We start from the raw sequence: 21034 nt of genomic DNA, 5'->3' as shown, positions 1-21034 counted from the left end.
TCGAAAGCACTTCCGCGTCGCTGTCGATATTGTCGTTCTGCATCTTTGATGGGGCCTACGTGTCGAAATAAGTCTCTAACGAGTAATGTTTAATGCGTTTTATTATATTTAACGAAAGTAACCAGTACATTGTTCTTTATACAAATTTTTCCTGTTCCAATTCATATGTCGAAAACGAATCGTCTGTTATGATGTTGACTGAAGTTGGTATAGATTTCAGAATGTCGTTGTTCACCATAAATTCTTCGGATAGTGGAAGATTATTTAGCAGTTTGTCTACGTATTGTTGGGCGATACCGACTAATTGTTTTTCCACCGCGGATAAAATTGTATCACGGAAACGATTCGTGACATGTTTCAGTATAAGATTTACCACGGAATCGATTATGTTATGGCCTTTGAAGGTTATGGACAATTCACTAGAAAAAAAAAGTTACATTTAGAACGACATCAAATAACTAATTAATAAAGCATAGAAAGTTTGAAAAAATAAATATTTGATAAAGATAATGATTATTACCCGACTTTGACGATGTTGACCGTACGTAGAACAACTTCACGGTTTCTGAAGTTCACATCCGCGACCACTTTTACGTTGATGTCGACGAAACGTCCTGTTATGAGTCCCCGTCTATTAATCAAGAAATCTTTGAACAGGTAGTCATAGGTACCCTAAAAATATTCGAAGAAAATACATTTTTCCAATTCGTACTCATTGCCAGAATCGTTTGGTATCGTCTAGTATTTTCTTCATCTTACGTCGATTACATCGAATCCCAACGTGGCAATTACAGTGTAAACACCACTATTGTTGGAAATTAAAATAGTGTCGCCTACTCGGTTTATGCTTGATAGCCCTTGAAGCCGTCCGTTTGTCAAATTGATCACTCTGTTACGTATGACCACGCCTGGCTGTAAAAGTAAAAGAACCGACGCTTGAATCTAAAGAAATCTCAATTGTTTTTATTATAACTATTGTATGAAAATTCCATTAGAAAGCATTTAATAGCAGAACGTAAAAGAAACAAATACCAGCTGCTGATATATGTTGTTCAATTTCAACGGGTCCATTCCCTTATTCAGTATGTATTCGCGAAGCTTGGGCAACATAAGGTCGACTATCGAGCTGATGTTCGTCATTGACCTATAAACTACTTCGTCTTCTCTGTATCGGGAAAAATATTTCATTTTCATGGAATTCATAAGAATTTCTTACTATTTGGAAGATCGTTATTTTAATGATAAATTGTAAACTTACTCGACATCGATGGTTTCTGCGAAACCGCTTGTAAACAGCGCCGAAACGCACAGCAAAAGGAGAAATTGAATTATAGCTGCCATGGTGCACCGTTGATACTGAACGATCAATCGTCAACGATTCGACTACCTGTCTTCAACCTGCTTTCTCTATTTTTATTGGTACTCGTTGATCCCTTATCCGATCGTATCTTATCCTTATCGAGCTCTATTGGCAATATCGTTCTCATTGTCAAGTACTTCGATTATCTTAAAAAAACTAACAACATCGCAAATACAGGATGCGAAGAAAGGAATCGTTACGCAAAAGTTTGGAAAATTTTCACAATTTATTAGAAGAAAAATGAGCTCATTATTGGCACATCGTTTATTTTCCTCTTGACGAGTACAACACGTACAATTAATTTTTCATTTCCGGATCTTGATTAATTCATTTCGAATTCGCTACTCTGATATTTGGACCAGTAGCGGTGTAATTCGAAAATGTTCCAGGGACAAACTGTCTCGTTCATCTGGTCGAAATGTGCAATAAATAATTCCGTTATTCGTTTCTCGATCATCTTCATCAACGCCTTTTTAATTAGAAATGTTACGATATTAGTGAAAGGTGTTATCAGTAGTTCCGTTAAAGTACCTCCTACAATGGAGATAGTAATTGATCTACGATAAAGAATTATTTTTGTTAGTGATTCTGATAGTGATACGAAAGTAGGTACTGTACATATTAACAACGAGATAATGATTTTACTTTTGATACTTCCTATTTTGATGAAACCAACTGATTGTGCTACAATACAATATAAAAGTTATCGTATAATAAGAATGATAATTTAAATCATTAAATATTATTAAATTAATTAAACAAGCCCAATTAAAACAATTCAAAAAGATTTTTAACGAATCAGTAATTTAAAAAAATCATCACGTACTCGATGTTACATAGCTCGATCGCTTTTAGAGTAAACTCGCAATTGAGAATATTAAAATTGATCCTGAAATTGACCCAAACCGAACTCGCATCAGCGAATACTTTGCCCTGTTGCCTTAGAAATAGTAGTTTTATGAAATAATCGTAGGTGAGCTATATTAAAGCAAGAGAATACATTGTTTTAGGTATCATCTGGTTTCCATTGAGTCAACTATATAGTTACCAAAATTCTGTCGAACACAACGTTTCCATCGATGGTGAACGTTTGACCTGTGTATGAGACAGTGACGGTACCATTACGCTCTAATTTCGACAAATAGTGCATGGATCCCGAAGAGAAGGAATACGTTAATTCAGCATGTAACGAAGGTAGAATCAGTAACGGCTGAAAACAAAATTGGTAAGACTTTAATCTGATTGGGAACATTTGTTCGGTGCATATATAACCCGAAAAACGTTGCAAATAATCATCTCGCAAAACAAAAGCACTGATATAAAGGTATCTTCTTATATCTAGCTGGTTAGAAAAACATTACGCTTTTTTCCATCTTCGACGTTAAAGATAAGAAAGATTCAATCGATCAAATCGAGAGGTATAATTATAAAGATAACAATTTTAATTGTATCAGTGAAGAAGGATTAATCGTCAGCTGCTTTTGTTATCTTTCGATACATAGCACTGAGTTTTTCTTAATGATACAAGAGCTTATTTTTGTAAAAATGAAAATGAAAATTTGCAAACAACGAAAAGAGAGAAAGAGAAACGGAAACGAGAATCGTTTGGTTTCTCGTTCGCTCAAGTTCAAATTCAATGTTCGTTGCCTCGAAACGAGAAACGAAAGTGGGTTTAGTTGAACAGAAAAAGTTCACGGTCTTCGAACACTTTTCTTCTCGTTTCGATTGGAAGCCGTGTCGGAGGCAGCTTTTTCTCAAGTTCAATGTCGAGTTCGACGCGAGAAGAGCAACGACTTCGACAGGAATTCCAGCTAACTGGAACAAGCCCTGTTTCTTTTGTAATTGGAAATAAATATTAGAATACTTGATGCTAAAAAATAGAGGTTTGGAGAGCATCTTCCCCTCGATTGGTATCATAGGAACGCAAGCAGAAAAGAAAGGGGAGGAACAGGTGGAAACAAGACGCCAAGCAAATGAGGTTCATCGACCGAGATCGGTCACGCGCCGTCCTCGTTTCACTTTCGTTTTCCTTCGAATCGTTCAACGTTCGTTTATTTCGCTTTCGTCGGTCCGAAAGTTCCGCGTTCGCTTTCACGCGTTTTTCCATTGATCCAAAATCTCGATTTCGACCCCCTGACCTACTTTTCCTTTCGCGCATGAACTTGTGCCACCTTCCAGAACGAATTTAACCCTTTCACTGCCGGGCGAATTTTTGAACTTGGGCCACAAATTTTATATTAAAAATTTTATAATGGCAAAGAACTGCGAAATATATTAAAATAATGGTACAATGTTGCCATTAGCACATTTTTCTTATAATTAGTAATGGTCCCATGGGACCACCGTGGCAGCGAAAGGGTTAATGAGAAACAAGGGTATACGTACACCTACGATCCAGAAACTTTGACCCACGTCCGGAATCATCAATGGATCCATCTCGTTTTCAACGATATATTTCGATACGAAAGGCATTAGGTGGTCAACGAAGTCGGTTAGATTTATTCGAAACCATTCTTCTTGGTGTTTTTCTGTTTCCAATTTCTGTTCGGTAAAAGATATAAAAATGACTCCCACGAAGCAACAGATAAACGCTCTTTCGATTGAAAAAGGTAATGTTTTTTGCATTTCGGTTTACTCCCAAAAGAATCACTAGAAGGAACTAGATTCTCTACTTCGCCAGTGACACGAAAATGGAAGAAAATAAAAATTCGCGTCGAACAGCGTTGCATGTTTTGTCGCACAACCACGATTGTTCGACTGCAGTATTTTTAACAACAATTAGCATTCTTATCTACGAGTAGCATAATTCTAGGCCAGGGGTGGGCAAATAGCGGCCCGCCAAGAGGTTTTGAATCGAGATTTCCTTCCTGTCTCGTATTTAAATAAATTGAATAAAACCGCCACTATTTTATTGAATTTATATTTATTGATTTTTATGGTACAATTTATACCTTTCTAAAATGCAAAGTTAACTAATCAATGCAATTATTTTAAAAGGTGCTAACCTCCCCCGTGCCAAAACTATTGCCCACTCCTGTTCTAGGGAATCGTTATCGATCGAACTCGACGAGGCGAACGATATCTCGAAGCGAAGCGTGGACTCGAACCGGGTTGCGATTACTCGCTGAGAAAAACAATTGTCCGATATTATCGACATAAACGAGCGTCGTTACGTGGTGCCCTCGTGAAGATTGTAAAACATTTACTTTGCGTATCTACCTTAACGACATTCGTTTAGTTGGTTATCGGCGAGTAAACAAACTGACAGGAAAAATCGACACACGTGCTCGTGTCTGCTTTCATTGTCAAAAAAAACTAAGGTATAAAGTGATTCATAGAAAAACGAATAAAGGATCTAAGATGGTTCCCTCATTTACAATTAGAAAAGTAATCTGACGTGAAGGTTTATCGCATCGCGTAAGTATTTTGTTATTTTTACTCTTTCGTTTGTTTTTACGCTTGAAGAGTAACGCGCCAAGTAGATATCCATGAATACACGTGGTCAACAACAACATCGTTGTTTACAATAACACGGAGATACGAGGGGAAGCTTTAATTAAATTGCTAGATACGCGAAACACGTTCGTCGTTCCTTTGTAACGTAACCTTGTAATCATTGTTTTCACTTGCTGCGATGTTTTGTATCGCGTCTTCCTTTGTCTTCTTTTTTCGAGAACCTCCTGTCGTTAATCAAAATGTTTTGACAGTTCGAGAGATAGTACTTGTTTCATAGGTGAAAGAATATTTGATGTGTCAATCTCGATCGTAAACGCTAATGAAATGTAAGCTTTGTGTCATTGAAACATGAGAGATAGGTTAGTAGTTTCGATCAAACAACAGTGTGCCTGATAATGTCGGATTGAAAATACATTCCCCGACCAGTGTTATAATATTTTTCTAGTATTCTTTCTCTCTACGAGCTGTCAATTCTAATGTGTTTATCGACACGCGACTAGGAACAAAACACTACCTGCAAAAACAAGATTGTTTTTCTGCTAGGTATTCTCGCATCAGAGCTTCTCCCCGAACCTCTCCGATCCCTTACGATTCACCGCTCGGGTTTTACTCCTCCAATCAGAAAGCTCGGATCGATGACTGTAACGTATCCGCGTTGTGACGTTCGCTCTATTATCGCTCGATTGCGAAATCCGTTTGTTTTTCCGTACACGATCGCATAAATTCATCGAAACAATTTGGCCCTCTATAATAGTAAACAAAATATTAAACAGGTTCTTTTGCGACTTTATGTATCACAATATTTTCCCAGAATAATTGGCTAGTGATTTGCATCGCTGATTACACCTGTTCTTTCTCTTTCGTTTCAAGGTTACTGTTACGTTAAGATCGACGGCTGGGTCAAGTAACTCAAAGCGATAAAAATCATACTTACGCATTTTAATTGCAAGTTCGATCACAATTTATACGTGTTTCTTTTACGGCGTTAAAAATTCGAATGATAGAGGAACGAGGGCAAAGCGTAAATAGATATTATAAAATACCAGAAATAACAGAATATCGAAAACAATTGTTTTTCTATCGGTCACATGGTTATCGCGGTCGTGAATACGCACTAATCAGCGGCAATCTAGGTCAACGATCCGACGCGTTTCGTTTCGTTTCGTTTCCTTTCCTCTCCTTCGCGTCACACCGGTCTTTCTCCGTAGAGGGCAGAAGGAGGCTCGGCTGCTAGTCCGAGTTCCAAACACCAATCGGAAAGCGTTATGCTAGCGAAAACAGGAGGCTACGCGTGCGTTTTCTCCGTCTCAAGCTGCGTGTTTACGCGAGCCTCTGTGTACGTGCTTGCGATGTATGTTTATGTGGACGCGAACGCGCGAGACCGCATGTATATTCGGCGAGCATTTCGCGCGGCCACGATAAAGTAACGCGCACAGTAACCGAGAGAGGTTCAAGCTTCTCTAGCCGCTGATTCAGTTCGGCTCTGTCGCTCGCGCGAATTGGATTGACGCGGGCTGTTTTGCGTTCGCCTTTGTGAAATTCGGAAGCTGAGCAAACGGCCGTCCTGTGGATTTTTCTCTGTTTTGGAAATAAAGAAAAAGAATTTTCCCTCCTTCGAATACGACTGAACCGTTCATCGCGATTGGGTGAGTAACGCCAACGGGTCTGTTGCGTCGTGATCGCGTTTCCATTTGTAGCGAGGAGCGGTACCGTGTTTATGAATGAAAACGTAAGAGCGGGAGGCACGCGTTTACGACCTGCCCGCTACTGTCTTCGCGTGTATCTCCAAGATAATTCCCTGCGATACGTTTCTTTGCATTATTTTAACAAACACTGCAGGTATAACAGGACGGGATAGTCTTATGCGCCGTGACGATTGCGTCGTTCGGTAAACAAATGGACGGAGAATGGTAATTTGTAAACAGAACCCATTAGAGATACTGCGTTCATTAGCAACAAAGAATAGATAAAAAACGCATTAACTTAATTATGTACAACGCTAATGATCGTAACTTGTCTCGGGCCCGCGAAATTCTAGGCTCGGCTCTGCGCGTTATAACCTCAATTTTCTGTAATTCAGCGTCACATCGTTTTTAAACTCGATTCTATACGTTTACCATAAGAAATAAAATTCACGCTGTACGTGTTAATTCAATGGCGAACAAAACGTGACAGTGTTTACGATGAAGAGACAGGAAGAAAAACAGGAAGAGCTGTTGCACGAGTTAGTTGGCTCCCTTAGCCCGTGCCGTTTGGCACCGTTTCCAATAAGATTCATCTAGACGGTTTCTCGATCTCGCTTATTTTCGTTAAAAGAGGCAGCTCGATCAAAGCTCAAGGACGTTCCTCGTTATTCATACCCCTGAATTTCGTCAAGATTTCCTGTCTCCACTTTAGCTTTTCCCCGAATCGTTGTTAAACGTCAAAGTGAATCGTTCAAGTGTAGAGGAACCGTCGGGTTGAAAAATTTCCACCAGTGGAAGCGACAAGAAACGCCAGAAATGTGCCCGTACGATACGCCGAGTTCAATGTTAAGTCCACGGTCGAAGAATCGACCTGGACAGAGGCCAACCGTCGACAATTTCGATATTTTATCTTCGAATCGTTAATCTCTACCGATGAGAACAAAAGACAGGAATAGAACGAATTCAATCCAAAATTGGATTCGTCTTTGACGCTTGTTTATCGATCGAGTCACGTCAATGCATAATTGAATTTCCGCAACGATTACTTTCAATACAAAGTTCTACTTAGAAACGATTCTTGGCAAGGATATTTACGCCTTTGAATAAACCTATTTGTCATCGCTGCAAGTAATCTTATCTAGCGATTCCATTTTTGGGAAATCTTATTCAAACGAATGTATCTGTAAACAGGGAAAGGACGAGTGTCGAGAATTGGCATTCGTCGTACTTCAGATACCTATGACTCATATGTTCTTCCAAATTACGCTGTGTAACGATTACGATGGTAAAATGTTTCCGTGTAAGGCTGTTGCCACTTACATTCCTGAAACGAGTATTTTATAATGTTAGATAAGGTGCAATGAACCTATAGCTAACGCTTGACCATAGTTACGCGTCGCCACTTGTTCGATGGCGTCTGCATTCATTCGCACACGCGTACTGTTGTACCATAACAGTAATCGCTTTGCCGAATGGTAAAATAGAGATATTCGAACGATCCGTGAATCGAAAGCAAAAGGAGCAGAAGTGTCCCGAGAGAGAAGGAATGACCTGGTATCGAGCCGCAGCTCGTGTTCACTAACGAATTACTTTCGCTTACTGCTTTTACGTCATTTACCGTATACGTTCCCGCGTCGAAACAGCCTTTTCCGGCCGGTAAGACTAATGTAAAATTGAACAAACTACTGATGTTAACATTGCGTAAACGCGAATTGTCGTAACGCGATGGTCAGAGGTTATGCGCGTGTACCAATAAACCGTACCGTGAGAAAATTCTTCATTGTTCGAATACGAAATTATTGAAATTTGTGAAAGAAGATATTTTCTTAAATAATCCCCGATATTCTGATCGTTCACGATTTCATTTTCTACGATCACGATTGCATAAACGTCGTACCAGTGAGAGATAAGTTTCGAAGAGAAGGGGAGAGGTCGCGAGCGAATCGCCACGAAAATAACGTTACATGGTTGTTTATAAGTGGTAAAGTTACGTGAACACGGCTCTAAAAGGAAGAAGAAACGAGTTTTTAGAAATTTTTTACTCCCACTTTGATTCTAGCTGGTTTTCCAATTTGTATTTCATTATATTTTATTAATAACGCTGTATATGTATTCGTTTATACATGCATTCATGAAAAGCGTTCATTGGAACAAATTGCACTAAAGAAAAGACGCGCTGATTCTTCCCGGAAACAGCTGCTAGGTCTTCTCCCCCCTTTCCACAGTCCACTGGTTTTTTCAGTTCTATCGTTGATCACAAATTTCTTTTTATTTGACGAAAATCAATGCTTTGTTTCAATGATTATTCTCGTAGATTAGAAGCGAATCGTTAACCTCGACCTTTGAAACGGATAAATCGCATTAACGCACGATTTTACTAAAATCTAAACAGAGATGTTCTCGCTTGATAAAATTGCCAGTGGTCGCAACCAATTTAGTGGAAGAATTTCCACTTGAACAAAAGAGATTCGCCTTACAGTGGAAAAGTTTGATAGCATAATTTTTGGAATGCTCGTATTAACGTATACGTAACGTCAGTCACGGATCGAAACGTTAACGCTAAAGATATTTACACCTGCGACGTCAATGAGAGAAAAAAAATGGACAAAGGAATATTGCACGGGAATATTCCAAGCGATTTACAAAACGTACCACTTCAACGATCGAGCCTCTTGAAATTCGTCCAACTGTCAGTCATGAGAGCGGGTTCGTTCTTTGAGTTACGCAAGCTTAAATCGCTATATACGAAATCTTTATCTCGAAAATTCGAAGAGAGACAGCTGAGACACGGCCTTTAATCCTAAATTTAAATAAAATTATCATATCGATTCGTCGTGATAAACCGTAATCTTTTGCTTAAAATATGAATTTCAAAAAGAAGAATTTCCATTCGAATTATCTTCGACGAGTTGGCACAGGCCGAGAATTCGGCTTTTTTAAATTAAAAATTGTTTGAAATTCACGTGTAATCTTTCCTTTGATCGAACTGTATCTCTAACGTGGACGATGCAAAGTTTTCGCTATCATTGTTCAGAGATTTGGTAAGATAGTAAAACGAATTTTGCTTTTTGCCGTTGGTATCGATGAAACGTGTCGAAAAGGTTGCACGCAGTGTTCGCGTGCGCAGCCAAGCGACGCGCCAATCCTGGTCGTCTTCGATTCTTCCACGTTTATGATTACCTAACCGTTTAAATGATAATACAACCGTAACGTCATTACAAAATCATGAGTGTACATTTCATTTGTTCTTTTTGAAATAAAAATAATCATGTTAGCGCAATAAATACAGTCACCGTGGTTAGAACAAAGTACAACGATCGACAAACTTCGTTGCTTCCACGGAATTTACCCACTTAAAGGTTCAGCGGTCATTAATCTTTTGGGAACAGCGATAAAATGCATTGAAAACATTTCACGTCCCACCTTTCTTTCGGCCTTATATAATGGAAAATTTTCTTTCGAATCTCGCAGTTATACGGTTTCGTTATGTATCATAAGTCGTAATTCGAGGTTAAAGGATTTTCTTGTCCAACGCTTGTCACGTAATACGCATTGAAATTAATATTTGATCGAAGGTCCTACTTAAATTAATTTGCTTAACAAATAAAGCGATTTCCAAAGGTTGTTCGTTATAATTGCTTGTTACATTGTAAATGAATGCACGTAATATAACGAATGTGGAGTAAAATTAATTCACCTCGTTAACGATTGTCATTGTTTTATGTATTTTCTTTCGTTACAGATTCGGGGCAATTCAAAATACGCGGCAGCGGCACGTCCGATCACGTGATGTCGGTTCTTATTGACCGACGCGTATCGGGATTCTGATTGGTCGAGAAGAGGCACGTGACCTGTTCTAACGTCAACTTTGACTACCGTCTGCTGGTAGTCGGGTGGATTTCTCATCAAACCGTCTATAAGAACAAAGGATTCGCATTTCGGTCAAGTTGCAAGTGTATTCTGTTAGATGGATTGTATTGTTCTGCGAACTGGAACGTGTACTCGTTAATTGCGATCTTTATTACGCATTTTGCGTGATAAACCTGTATTGTATCGTTACTCGAAGTATTAGCCCGGCTTCGAATCATTGACAGTTCCTTACCATTTCAAGCCAGTGACGGTTCTATTGTGGAGCCGTTAAGATTTGGTTCGAACGCAGTTTCGTCACAATCATCGATTCATTTTCATCAGAAACGTTCGGTTTCATGAATCGTACGGTTGTCATTGAGATACGATATCCCGATATGATTAAGTAAATTTTTAAACTCAATATATCTCGATTTCACCTCGGAATATCTCTAAAGAGATACGTCCCTTTATTCTCGCGGTAACTTTGAAATATCTTATTACACTTTCACCGTCAGTAAACGGTGAAATCTACCGAAAATACATTTTGAAAGGAGTTCTACGATACGCGAATTTAAGATGTACAGCATGAACTACATTGGGAAGTTTATAAGTAATTTTCGTGATTTCTACAATGAAATCAACGCAGCGACGCTCACCGGTGCCATCGATGTCGTCGTTGTTGAACAACCGGATGCATCATTTACTTGTTCTCCCTTTCACGTTCGCTTTGGAAAACTCGGTGTACTTCGTTCCAGAGAAAAAATCGTAAGTTTATTACATAATTTATTATTGCTAAAGCAAGTTTTGAATAATATAGAAACTTCTAGAATGTCAACGATGACACTCAGTTTGCACGTACAGATATAATTTTAAATATATCTAAATATATGTTTAACTAATGAGTCAACTGTGTTTTTTGATAGGTGGATATAGAAATAAATGGAGACCCTAGACAAATTCACATGAAATTGGGCGATTCAGGAGAAGCTTTTTTTGTCGAAGAAGTTGGTTCCGATGGCTCTCCAACAGATACTGAAATCCCACCGCATTTGGCTTGCTCACCCATTCCTGATGACAATTGCTTTCCACCGTCTAGATTCAATCTTCTTTCTGATCTTCCTCCCGAACAAAGAGACAAGATTCTTATAGAATCTGTTTTATCCATTGAAAGAGAGAAATGGGAACAAATGTCAGCCTTGCCACCGGATCAGAGAGAGAAGTTTTTAATTGAACAGTTCTCTGATCTTCCAGAAGAACATCGCGCGAAATGGCTTCAAATTGCGTCGTTAACTTCGGAAGAGAGAGAGGAAATGTTCAAAGAAAATTTTGACACCATATCTACATTGCAAAAGCAGCAAATGATATGTGAACAGTATTCAGCTCTTAAAAGCGAGGAAAGAGAGAGATTGTTCAAAGAAAATTTTCCTGAGCTACCTGCTGACCAGAGACAGAAATTTGAAAAGGCACTGTTAAGTGATTGGAAGAAGAAAGAAGCGAAACATGATACTTTAAAAAACGAGGAAGAAATCTTTGATATGGACGGTATTAATGACGACGAAACATCTCCAGCTGCATCAACTCCAAAGTCCTTTGTAGCTGTAACTTCGACCGAAAGAATTCGCAAGATTAGCGTAGTAAAGAATGATTTTAGACCCATCACGGAGGACGTGCAAAGCAGTGGGAAAGAAAAGTCTAGTGACGAGTCAAACGTGTTGATAATTAAAAAGAGTTCGAAGGATGAGAACGTTGACGAAAATAAGAATAACAATTCAACGAAGAGGAAACGAAAGAGGAAAAGTATCATGAAGAAAAAAGGATCTCAAAGAAAGACCAGCAACGGAAGTAGTAGTCAAACAGAAATGAGTGAAAACGACACATCTGTTCCGGATGAATCTCTTAGCGAATCTGTAAGTGTTTACATATAGAAACTTTAATCGAACATTAAAGATTGCCTATTAATACATGTATATTCATTAAAGATGTTAAAGGAGACAAGTCCGATCGTAGAATTAGAGAAGAAAAATGCTTCTGCAGAACCAGTGATCTCTGTGCAAGAGGCAGTAGAAAAACGTCCTGAAACAGATTTTCATTTCTTCAGTGATACTGAAGTTACAAAGTAAGTTTACGTTTACAATAATACATATATATTCCAGCTTTATTCCACACACATGCGGGAATTCACATACGTGACTCGAGCGAAATGTATACATGAAATAAATTTACATATATAATTAATATTTGCAATCCTTTATTGTCATCATATTTAATAGGAATCAGGATTCTAGGCCATGTTCACCTGTTCAGTCTGACACAGAGTTTGAAATGCGAAAAATTACGCAAGAAGGTGAGGATGGAGAAGAAGATAAGAGTCATCAACAAAGCTGGAGATGGGGTGAACTACCAAGCTTACCACCAGAATCGACTCATCCATCTCATAGAAATTCATTGAGTTCGTCGAGTGCTGCTAATCAGTCGAACAACAGTTAGTAACTTGTATAATATTCGCATAATTGCTAATGCTTTGATACAATTAATTAATTGTTGTTTTAATAATAGCTGAAGCACACCGATCTATGCTTAGTGGTATGTTTTCGTTTATGAAGAAAACTTCTCGAGTCAGACACAATCCAGAGTCCGAAGGAATTTACCTTAGCGATCTTAATGCCGACGAACTGGATCCTGAAGTTGCTGCTCTTTACTTTCCTTCCTCTCATAGAGGTTCAGCGGCCGTAAAGGGTACATTGCTTGCTTCAGGATACACATTTTTTTTATGTAGAAACGAGTTGTTAATTATTCTTCGTGATATTTATATGCGACATTATTTTTTTCAGGTCGTAAAGGAGTAGATGAAGAAGACACCGAATCCGGTAACGGGCCGAGTTTACCTCAAAGTCCTAACAGTGTCGAGGGTGCTATTGGCGGACCGAAATCATTGGACAGTGATTTCGAGGAACCGAAACATTCTATATTCGACAACAACATGGACATTAGTATATCTTTATGCGGTGGTTTAGATACCGAAACTGGCCCGTCTAAAGAAGCTTTCCATCAAAATTTGCTTCATTACGAAGACATTTGTTCCGATCCAAAGTTGTACGAAAATCCAAATTTAGTTGTAAAAATTAATGGAAAATTCTACAATTGGGCAACTGCTTGTCCAATCGTGATGACCTATGCTGTTTTTCAAAGACATTTACCACAAGGTACAATTGAAAATTTGTACGCACAGTGCATGCCGTTACCTTTAATGCATGAAGAAAAAAAGCAGGAAAATATTGGCAAGCCTGAAGGTCGTAGTGGTTATAGCTCATGGTTTTCATGGAGACGTTCCACGCAACCACCTAAAAAATCTCAGGAGCTTAGTCAGAGTAAGACGCGTTAATATTTAATTTGATTCTCTGCTTTTGTAACGGTAGTTTTGAAATGTCCGTTTCACCTGTTATAGCTGACGGAATCAGCGTACAAATTTCAGAACAGATAATCGATACGAAAGAGAACACTCCAGTTGATGATATACCGAGTAGAGAAGTGAAGACTGAACAGATCATAGAGACTACAGCCATCGAGGAGGCGATAGAACAGCGTCCGAAATTATCAAAAAATATGACCAAGACTGAGAAAAACCACGAAAGAGAGGGTGAAGGCTATAGCGGCAGCGAGGATTCCGATAGCAATCAAAACGAATCGCCGCAAGGAGTTAAAATACCAAAGGAAAGAAGATTGTATTACGAATCTACTGAAAAATATCGCAAAACCTTAAGATTATCGTCTACTCAAATAGTATGTAGAATTTGTTGAATCATAAAATTCAACTTGTCAAATGTATTTCCTATTACACGGATGTCGATCATTATTTTGTTACAGGCGAGCCTTAATTTGAAAGATGGAGCCAATGAAGTTGTTTTTAGCGTGACGACGGCTTACCAAGGCACGACTCGTTGTAAATGTCATATTTACAAATGGAGATGGGATGACAAAATTGTTATCTCCGATATTGACGGAACAATTACAAAATCTGACGTATTGGGTCACATTCTACCGATTGTTGGCAAAGACTGGGCTCAGTCAGGTGTTGCTCAGTTGTTTACAAAGATAAAAAATAATGGCTACAAATTGCTATATTTATCCTCAAGAGCAATTGGACAAGCCAAGGTCACAAGAGAATACCTGAAGAGTATCAAGCAGGGAGATCTATCGCTTCCGGAAGGACCGTTGCTTCTAAATCCGACGAGCTTAATTTCAGCTTTCCACCGTGAAGTGATCGAAAAGAAACCCGAGGAATTTAAAATATCGTGTCTCAGTGACATTCAAGCCTTGTTCCCGGAAGGTTCGAAACCTTTCTACGCTGGTTACGGGAACCGAATTAATGTAAATATTTTTCTTCCAGCCTATTCTGTTATCGTGTAATATTAGAATGTTTCTTCGATACTTTAGTACATGTTATGAAATCGTTCTCTCCTTTAGGATGTTTGGGCATATCGGGCTGTGGGAATTCCTACTATGCGCATATTTACTATCAACCACAGGGGTGAATTGAAACACGAATTGACGCAGACATTCCAGTCATCGTAAGTAACCATTTACATTTGTTCCACACTATTTCTACTAACTTACTTTAAAAACTTGTACAGGAAATTACACAAAAGATATCGTTCAAGAAACTTACATATTATTATTTTGAATGTAATACTGAGATTATTAGTTTCGTTGATAAAAAATTTAAAATCGTTGCAGTTTATTGCATGCCAATATGTTAATTTTAGAAATAGTTGGCGCACATTAGCGTACGCTCAAATGAATGAAATTTTATTTGCTAATTAGCATGTTTATGGTAATTTTAATGCAAAAGGAATTCATCGAATTCATTTAACGAAGTATAAAAAAAGAAGCAGAATATTGTACAAATATAAAGGAAAACGTGTTCACCTTATTGGTAATTGAAAAAGATGTTCATAGGTCGGATATTTCTGTGATTGCAGTTACGCATGTCAGTGCGATATCGTCAATGAGTTATTCCCGCCACTGCCCATGCGAAACACCTACTGATGGCGGCACAACCATAGCTGTTTCATTTTATTAGCCCAATTATTAATGTTTCGATAGTAATAATTACAAAGCAGTATATTCGTGCCATTGGTATTGTATTCGATTCGATACTCTGGTAACTTCTACCTCATCATTCGAATATTTAATGTTACGATTAATAATACATATACTCAGGATATATCATTTGTATACAATGCAGTATATTTCTATGTATATATTTATACACATCTGGCACAGTAATTTACAAAAGTTGCAGATGAAGAGAATAGTACACATACGTATAAGTAGACAGTAATTTTTCCAATGGCAGTTTCAATCTTTTTTTTAATCGCTTTTTTTTTTTCTCTTTTTTTAAATTAGTAATTTAGCTTATTTTATTAGTTCAGTATTGTTAGTTATGCTTTGAGGTATTTGGTTGTGCAAGAACTTCTACCTATCTTCTTATAATTTATAGGGTAAGCACACGTTCTTACACAACTGCATTTCATCATTTACATTTTCATTAATTTACTCATCTTAAGTAGTCTTAATCTATAATCACTTTTTTTTTGAAGGTTGAACATATGGAATAAAATTATCGTTGAAATTATTTATACTCATCTAAGAATTATTAATACTTTGCTTTGACACAAGAGTTTGAAGTGTGTTGTTACTGTGTATTGCAGAATAATTTTTACTTTTTTTTTGTTTGTCATGCACGAATATTCAACCAAGTACTTCGAACATAAAATTTTTTATTTTATAATCCCCTAATTTTTTTTTTCCTCTACAGAGAATATAAATTGATTACCGAAACTTTGTACTAAAAACCCACACATCTCACCCTGTTTAATGAAATATTTAATACTAATCCCTACATTCATGTTCGTTGACTTTCATCAGCGAATGTGTGGATCATTCGTACAGGTCTTCAGTTTATATTATTTTTTACAGATACTCAAACATGAGCTTTATAGTTGACCATCTATTCCCTGCTTGGAGAGAAGACGCAGCGGACGAATTCAGTCATTTCGCGTATTGGCGGGACCCAATACCGGAAGTACCACCACTCGAAGAACTTTACGACCAGAAGCTAGCTATGTAATCAGAAATGTGTGCTTTTCACGTTAAACGAGAATGATACTTTACTCGTAATTCGATAACGATCGTTCGTATTTAATCACCTTTTATACTCCATGTGTTATCGGCCAGAGTGTTCTTGACTGATGCTACTTTTAAACGTTTCTTTACGAGATTGGATCATTTCTGTCCTGTTTGGAGATTGAAGGCTAACAAACAACATCATAAAAGTACATAAAAATACCGGTTCTTTTTTTTACAATGAAATGTGGATGATTTAAAAGCAACATCAGTCTACAATTGAATTTACACATTCCACTTGTATTAGAGTAGAAGGATGATATTGTAGTTACCAGCAATGTGAAATTGAAATTAAGTATAAGTTATATTGAAATGATTACATCAGTCAGAGAGCACAATGCGTGCCCCTTAATTGTACGGGGGAAAAAGCTCAGTGTATTAGCTGCAAGCTTGATAAACAGTAAAACGAACTGCTTATACGCCATGATTAAGGCAATGCACGCATATTTTTTTTCATAAGGTATGTTATGCTATCGATATCGGTGTGTGTAACCGAAGTAGGTGATAAACTCGCGCGTGAAGTGATTCGTTGATGCGTTTACGAAAAAGATTCGTTGTGCTAGAGAGTTTTGCTTATTAGTCAAACATAATGTAGCGTAATACATATAATGTACTGGCGTTTATTTCTGTAAACTTCCATTTCATTCGAAACTTGTAGGAATCAGTTAATAATAATGGTAATTTCTCTAGCACTCGAACACGTAATGTATTATGATATAATTTAAATACCTACGTTAGATTATTTTTATGAAATATTTAGTTAAAGAAATGTTTATTTATTTTTGTACAAGATCTCTCCATTGAATTAGTGTGCTGTGAGATTGCCATATCCTAGAATATGTAATCGTTTATGTATTGTGATATTTCGAACAAACTACTATTTGCTTAACAGTCAGGACGATCACAGTGTAAAAAAGACGAGTTCGTGCGAAGCATGACCAATGGATATTTCTATAGTTTCTTCTGTCGTATCACTCTTGACTTTTTCTATACAGTATATAACTTTAGTAACGTAAAGAACGTCGTTAAATTGTCATTTTTAATGTATATTACGTCGATGTCTTTCAAAGTACATCACCTGAAGGTACGTGCTAACAAAGTAGATTAGGTTATTGTTTTTCTGTTACAAAGTTGTCTTAATAACATCTAGAAAGATGCCAGTTTAAAATATCCTCAGATTCTTATTGCCCATGGGGCAAAGGTACAATTATTTTCCACCAAAGAAAAATAGAATTGAAAATATCTCACGAATTTTAGATAAACATCAACGATTCTTACTCAAAATGTGCTGTTAAGAATAGAATTTAAGAATTTTTATTACTTCAAGCAGTTATTTATAAGAATAAAATATCGATATCTCGACATCAATTAGATACAAACAGTGCTAGCAATGCAAGGTTATTTCATGGTACAGTATTGTATTTTAATTATGTGTCTACAATTTTTGCTCAATACGAAGATAATTTTTAATAAATTATTATCAATTTCGTTAAGCAAAACATTACGACAAACACAAGCAATGCAATTACTGTTTTTTCGTATATGATACACGATTAGTGTCCTGGGATTAAAACGCTAATTATTACTGTTATTATTAATATAGCAATAACATTATTATATTAATATCAACAATAATAATTACATTAATCACATTCATCATACGTAACAATAAAAAAAAGTACATTGTATATGGATGTGTAAATTATCAGTCGTTTAATTTTCGGTAGTATTTTATCTCTCTTGTCAAGTACATTACTTTTAGTACAAATAAATTAAAATTTTTTTATAATTTCATATATAGTTTGTAAAATAATTTTGTATGCTTTCGCGTAGGTGGTATCTTCAGATTATTACATATTAACGGATTTTTAATCGAATAAGTAACTACAGTGAAATTTCACTCGATTATACGTGTTCTATCGATATCAAATCTTAAGGTTTCAAAGCATTCCGTAGTAATAATTGCAAACTAAGACTTGAAATGCTTTTTCGCAATAAACATGAATACTGCATAATCGAGTTAAAATGTTTATAAAATAAATGCAACTTTAAATAACTGTGCGTATCTTTTGATGTTTCACGAAACACGAGTTCTCGTACATTCTGAATTTTTATGTTTCTCCCGTTTCGTTACTTTTCATCCACATTGTTGTTACGTGTTTATAATTTCAATTCTATTAAGTATGTTACTAAACCAAAGACGATATAGTTGCAAGTTTTGTAACGTAACAGAATCCTTCGCAATTCTTCTAGTTACACGTATTTTATTCTATATAAATATGATAACATAAATTTCCACATGTAATAATCATATACTCTAAAGGTTCCAAAGTGAATAAATGGTAGTTTACTGCCGCAATAAGATTTTCTTGTATGTAGATATTTTGTAATGTAACTTTATTGGCGCTTCAGAAAGTAAACTCTTGTTTATTGTTATACCGCATTCACCGAATTTCGACTTGGCCAACGCGTTTTGACATCCTAATTAAGTCGATTTAATTACGAATTAGATTTTGTTAACGATACATTTATTATATTCTTTTGGTTATCTGTATTTACCTCGTACTTTGATTTTCGTTTATTACGTTTTCTGTTCTCTTCGTTGTCGGATTCATCTGAAGAGTTGATGGACACCTGGCTGCTTCTTTTATTAGAATTTACGTCAAAGACTATTTTGCGGTTACTATTGCGTGTATTTTCTGAACACCAATAACATATGGTCTACGTGTTTAATAGCAAAAATTTAAGTTTATAGTGGTTTTATTATAGATTAATGAAGTAATTGTGTAATTTACCCACAGAACTCCAATTATCCAGCATATAGTAAAATACACTGGTAATATCATGGTTGTTTTTTTAAGAAAAATTCAAATGAAACATTGAGGCTTGTAAAATGAACGTATAATTTTGTTATTTTATAGATACAAAAATGTTTAAAATTTTATAAATGATATCATTTGTTTTTGAAAATATCGGTCAAATGGATAACTTCATAGAGGAGACTTATAAAATGAAAACTTCAATTTTCTTTATGATACATTATATACACAAGATTCCATACATAAATCCTTCCTTAAAAGAATACATGCATCATGTATTATCGATTTCTTTGTCTTCTTCTACTTCCATTTGTGCCCCTATATTTTCTTTAACATCATCTTCAGATGCAAGTTTCTCATATCCATGTTTCTTAGAAAACACACCTAATGGTATCATTTTAAATGTAGCTAGTTGTTTATCAAGCAATTTCTGTAATGAATCACATCCGTTAGACTTTTCAAATTCAAACTTTGTATTATTTTTAGTAATCTAAATTGACATCTTACCAAAATTCGTGCTTGTTCTGGAGTTAATGTTTGTCCTTTCTTACACACAGTGTATTCTTTAAGTAATGTTACCACACCTTTCTGCAGAGCTGTAGGCATACCTAATTGCCTCAAATGAGGTTCTATACTATGGGGAAAATCTGCCATAGGTCCTTCAGGTAATGTTATAGTCTCTTGTGTAACAAAACCTGACCTGGCATAATCCTCTTCTTCATATTCTTCCATCCATTCCAATACCTAAAAAAACGTCGAAGATGTTTAATTAATAGATGTGTTCATAATAGATTACTAAAGATACAAGAAATAGATACCTACCTCGTTTTTACTTCGATTGGTAAAAAGCAAACCGCATTGTCCTCTTAATGCCGCTGACAATTTATGTACACCCTCCGTAACTTCATCTTCCGCTGATTTACCCAATGCTAACGCTATCACTTTGTTTTTACCAAAGAAAAACCGACTATCCTTCCATTCGGCTCGTAAATCTTTAAGTTTATTATTCCGCATATTGTGTACGGATATAAGAAATACGCTATCATATTTTTCAACACAATTTCTAACATCTTCTACAATTTGTTGCTTCAGAACAAGACCTTTCTTGCTCGTTTTAGTGAGAGATACTGTAAAATATAATGAATTTATAATCTAATATGACAACACGTGAAACATACTTAGGTTAGTTTAGAAATAGGTTAGTTTGAATAACGAAAATGAGGAATTAGTACGATATAACATTACTTTTTTTATCTCTTTTTGACTTTGGCATTTTATTGTAAAATTATGTCACAAATTACACTAGAATATAAATTAACAAAGTACGCTATCACTCAGGCAAGCATGTGCTCCGGTATACATGTAACGTTCAAAGAAAATGGCGCAAGTTTACAAACGATATAAACGCTAATAATATTTTTGAGTATTTTCAAGCGTTAAACAATAATTTAAAATAGTAGGTTCCATCGAATTTGATAGAATGTAAATTACAATCTTGATACATAACGAAACTTTTTCAATTAACGACAAACTGTTTCGATATTGTAATAGTATGCGAACCTATAATTCAAATTTATGTGTCAATATATCATTTAAATTTGTATTAAATGTTGAAAAATATCTATTCGATAAGATTTTCGATGGAAAAATGACATCTAATTGTGAATATTTTTATCGAC

The 21034-nt window shown here is 36.3% G+C and overlaps 4 protein-coding genes across 16 annotated transcripts; 1 reads left to right on the top strand and 3 right to left on the bottom strand.

Moving 5' to 3' along the window:
* Window positions 1–83: 83 nt before the first annotated feature.
* LOC114874523 lies at window positions 84–1400 on the bottom strand. The gene is made up of 5 exons (XM_029183874.2): window positions 1259–1400; window positions 1033–1165; window positions 760–912; window positions 521–672; window positions 84–419 (listed from the first exon to the last, which is right to left on the bottom strand). Exons 1-5 carry the CDS (start codon window positions 1339–1341, stop codon window positions 137–139), a joined length of 804 nt encoding a protein of 267 aa, XP_029039707.2. The 5' UTR covers window positions 1342–1400; the 3' UTR covers window positions 84–136.
* LOC114874522 lies at window positions 1259–6040 on the bottom strand. Of its 7 annotated transcripts, XM_029183867.2 has the most exons (7): window positions 5751–5925; window positions 5331–5561; window positions 3746–3901; window positions 2409–2570; window positions 2187–2338; window positions 2006–2044; window positions 1259–1917 (listed from the first exon to the last, which is right to left on the bottom strand). In XM_029183867.2, the coding sequence occupies exons 3-7, from the start codon at window positions 3830–3832 to the stop codon at window positions 1683–1685; spliced, it is 675 nt and encodes a 224-aa protein (XP_029039700.2). In that variant the 5' UTR covers window positions 3833–3901; window positions 5331–5561; window positions 5751–5925; the 3' UTR covers window positions 1259–1682. The 7 variants fall into 7 exon arrangements, with proteins under 7 accessions (XP_029039700.2, XP_029039703.2, XP_029039702.2 ...); XM_029183870.2 differs by lacking the exons at window positions 5331–5561; window positions 5751–5925 and adding an exon at window positions 5932–6040; XM_029183869.2 differs by lacking the exons at window positions 5331–5561; window positions 5751–5925 and adding an exon at window positions 4967–5321.
* On the top strand, window positions 2498–18972 carry LOC114874513 (phosphatidate phosphatase LPIN3). 7 transcript variants are annotated; one of them, XR_003789115.2, is made up of 12 exons: window positions 6264–6462; window positions 10244–11115; window positions 11274–12257; window positions 12330–12466; window positions 12621–12832; window positions 12907–13086; window positions 13182–13718; window positions 13796–14130; window positions 14215–14718; window positions 14815–14918; window positions 15330–15851; window positions 16330–16420. XR_003789115.2 is itself a non-coding variant. In XM_029183843.2 (11 exons), exons 2-11 carry the CDS (start codon window positions 10927–10929, stop codon window positions 16478–16480), a joined length of 3333 nt encoding a protein of 1110 aa, XP_029039676.1. In that variant the 5' UTR covers window positions 2498–2585; window positions 10244–10926; the 3' UTR covers window positions 16481–18972. The 7 variants fall into 7 exon arrangements, 6 of the variants coding, with proteins under 6 accessions (XP_029039676.1, XP_029039679.1, XP_029039680.1 ...); XM_029183843.2 differs by lacking the exons at window positions 6264–6462; window positions 15330–15851 and adding an exon at window positions 2498–2585 and having other exon boundaries at window positions 16330–18972; XM_029183846.2 differs by lacking the exons at window positions 6264–6462; window positions 15330–15851 and adding an exon at window positions 4677–4777 and having other exon boundaries at window positions 16330–18972.
* Window positions 18973–19542: 570 nt separating this feature from the next.
* LOC114874525 (mRNA turnover protein 4 homolog) lies at window positions 19543–20810 on the bottom strand. Its single transcript, XM_029183882.2, has 4 exons — window positions 20601–20810; window positions 20178–20482; window positions 19863–20099; window positions 19543–19785 (listed from the first exon to the last, which is right to left on the bottom strand). Exons 1-4 carry the CDS (start codon window positions 20626–20628, stop codon window positions 19627–19629), a joined length of 729 nt encoding a protein of 242 aa, XP_029039715.1. The 5' UTR covers window positions 20629–20810; the 3' UTR covers window positions 19543–19626.
* Between the last annotated feature and the right edge of the window lie 224 nt (window positions 20811–21034).

Source organism: Osmia bicornis, chromosome 6 (genome assembly GCF_907164935.1).
Source record: "Osmia bicornis bicornis chromosome 6, iOsmBic2.1, whole genome shotgun sequence".
NCBI classification, from domain to species: domain Eukaryota; kingdom Metazoa; phylum Arthropoda; class Insecta; order Hymenoptera; family Megachilidae; genus Osmia; species Osmia bicornis.
Note: the sequence above shows the minus strand (reverse complement) of the source record. Positions and strands in the feature narration are given on the sequence as shown.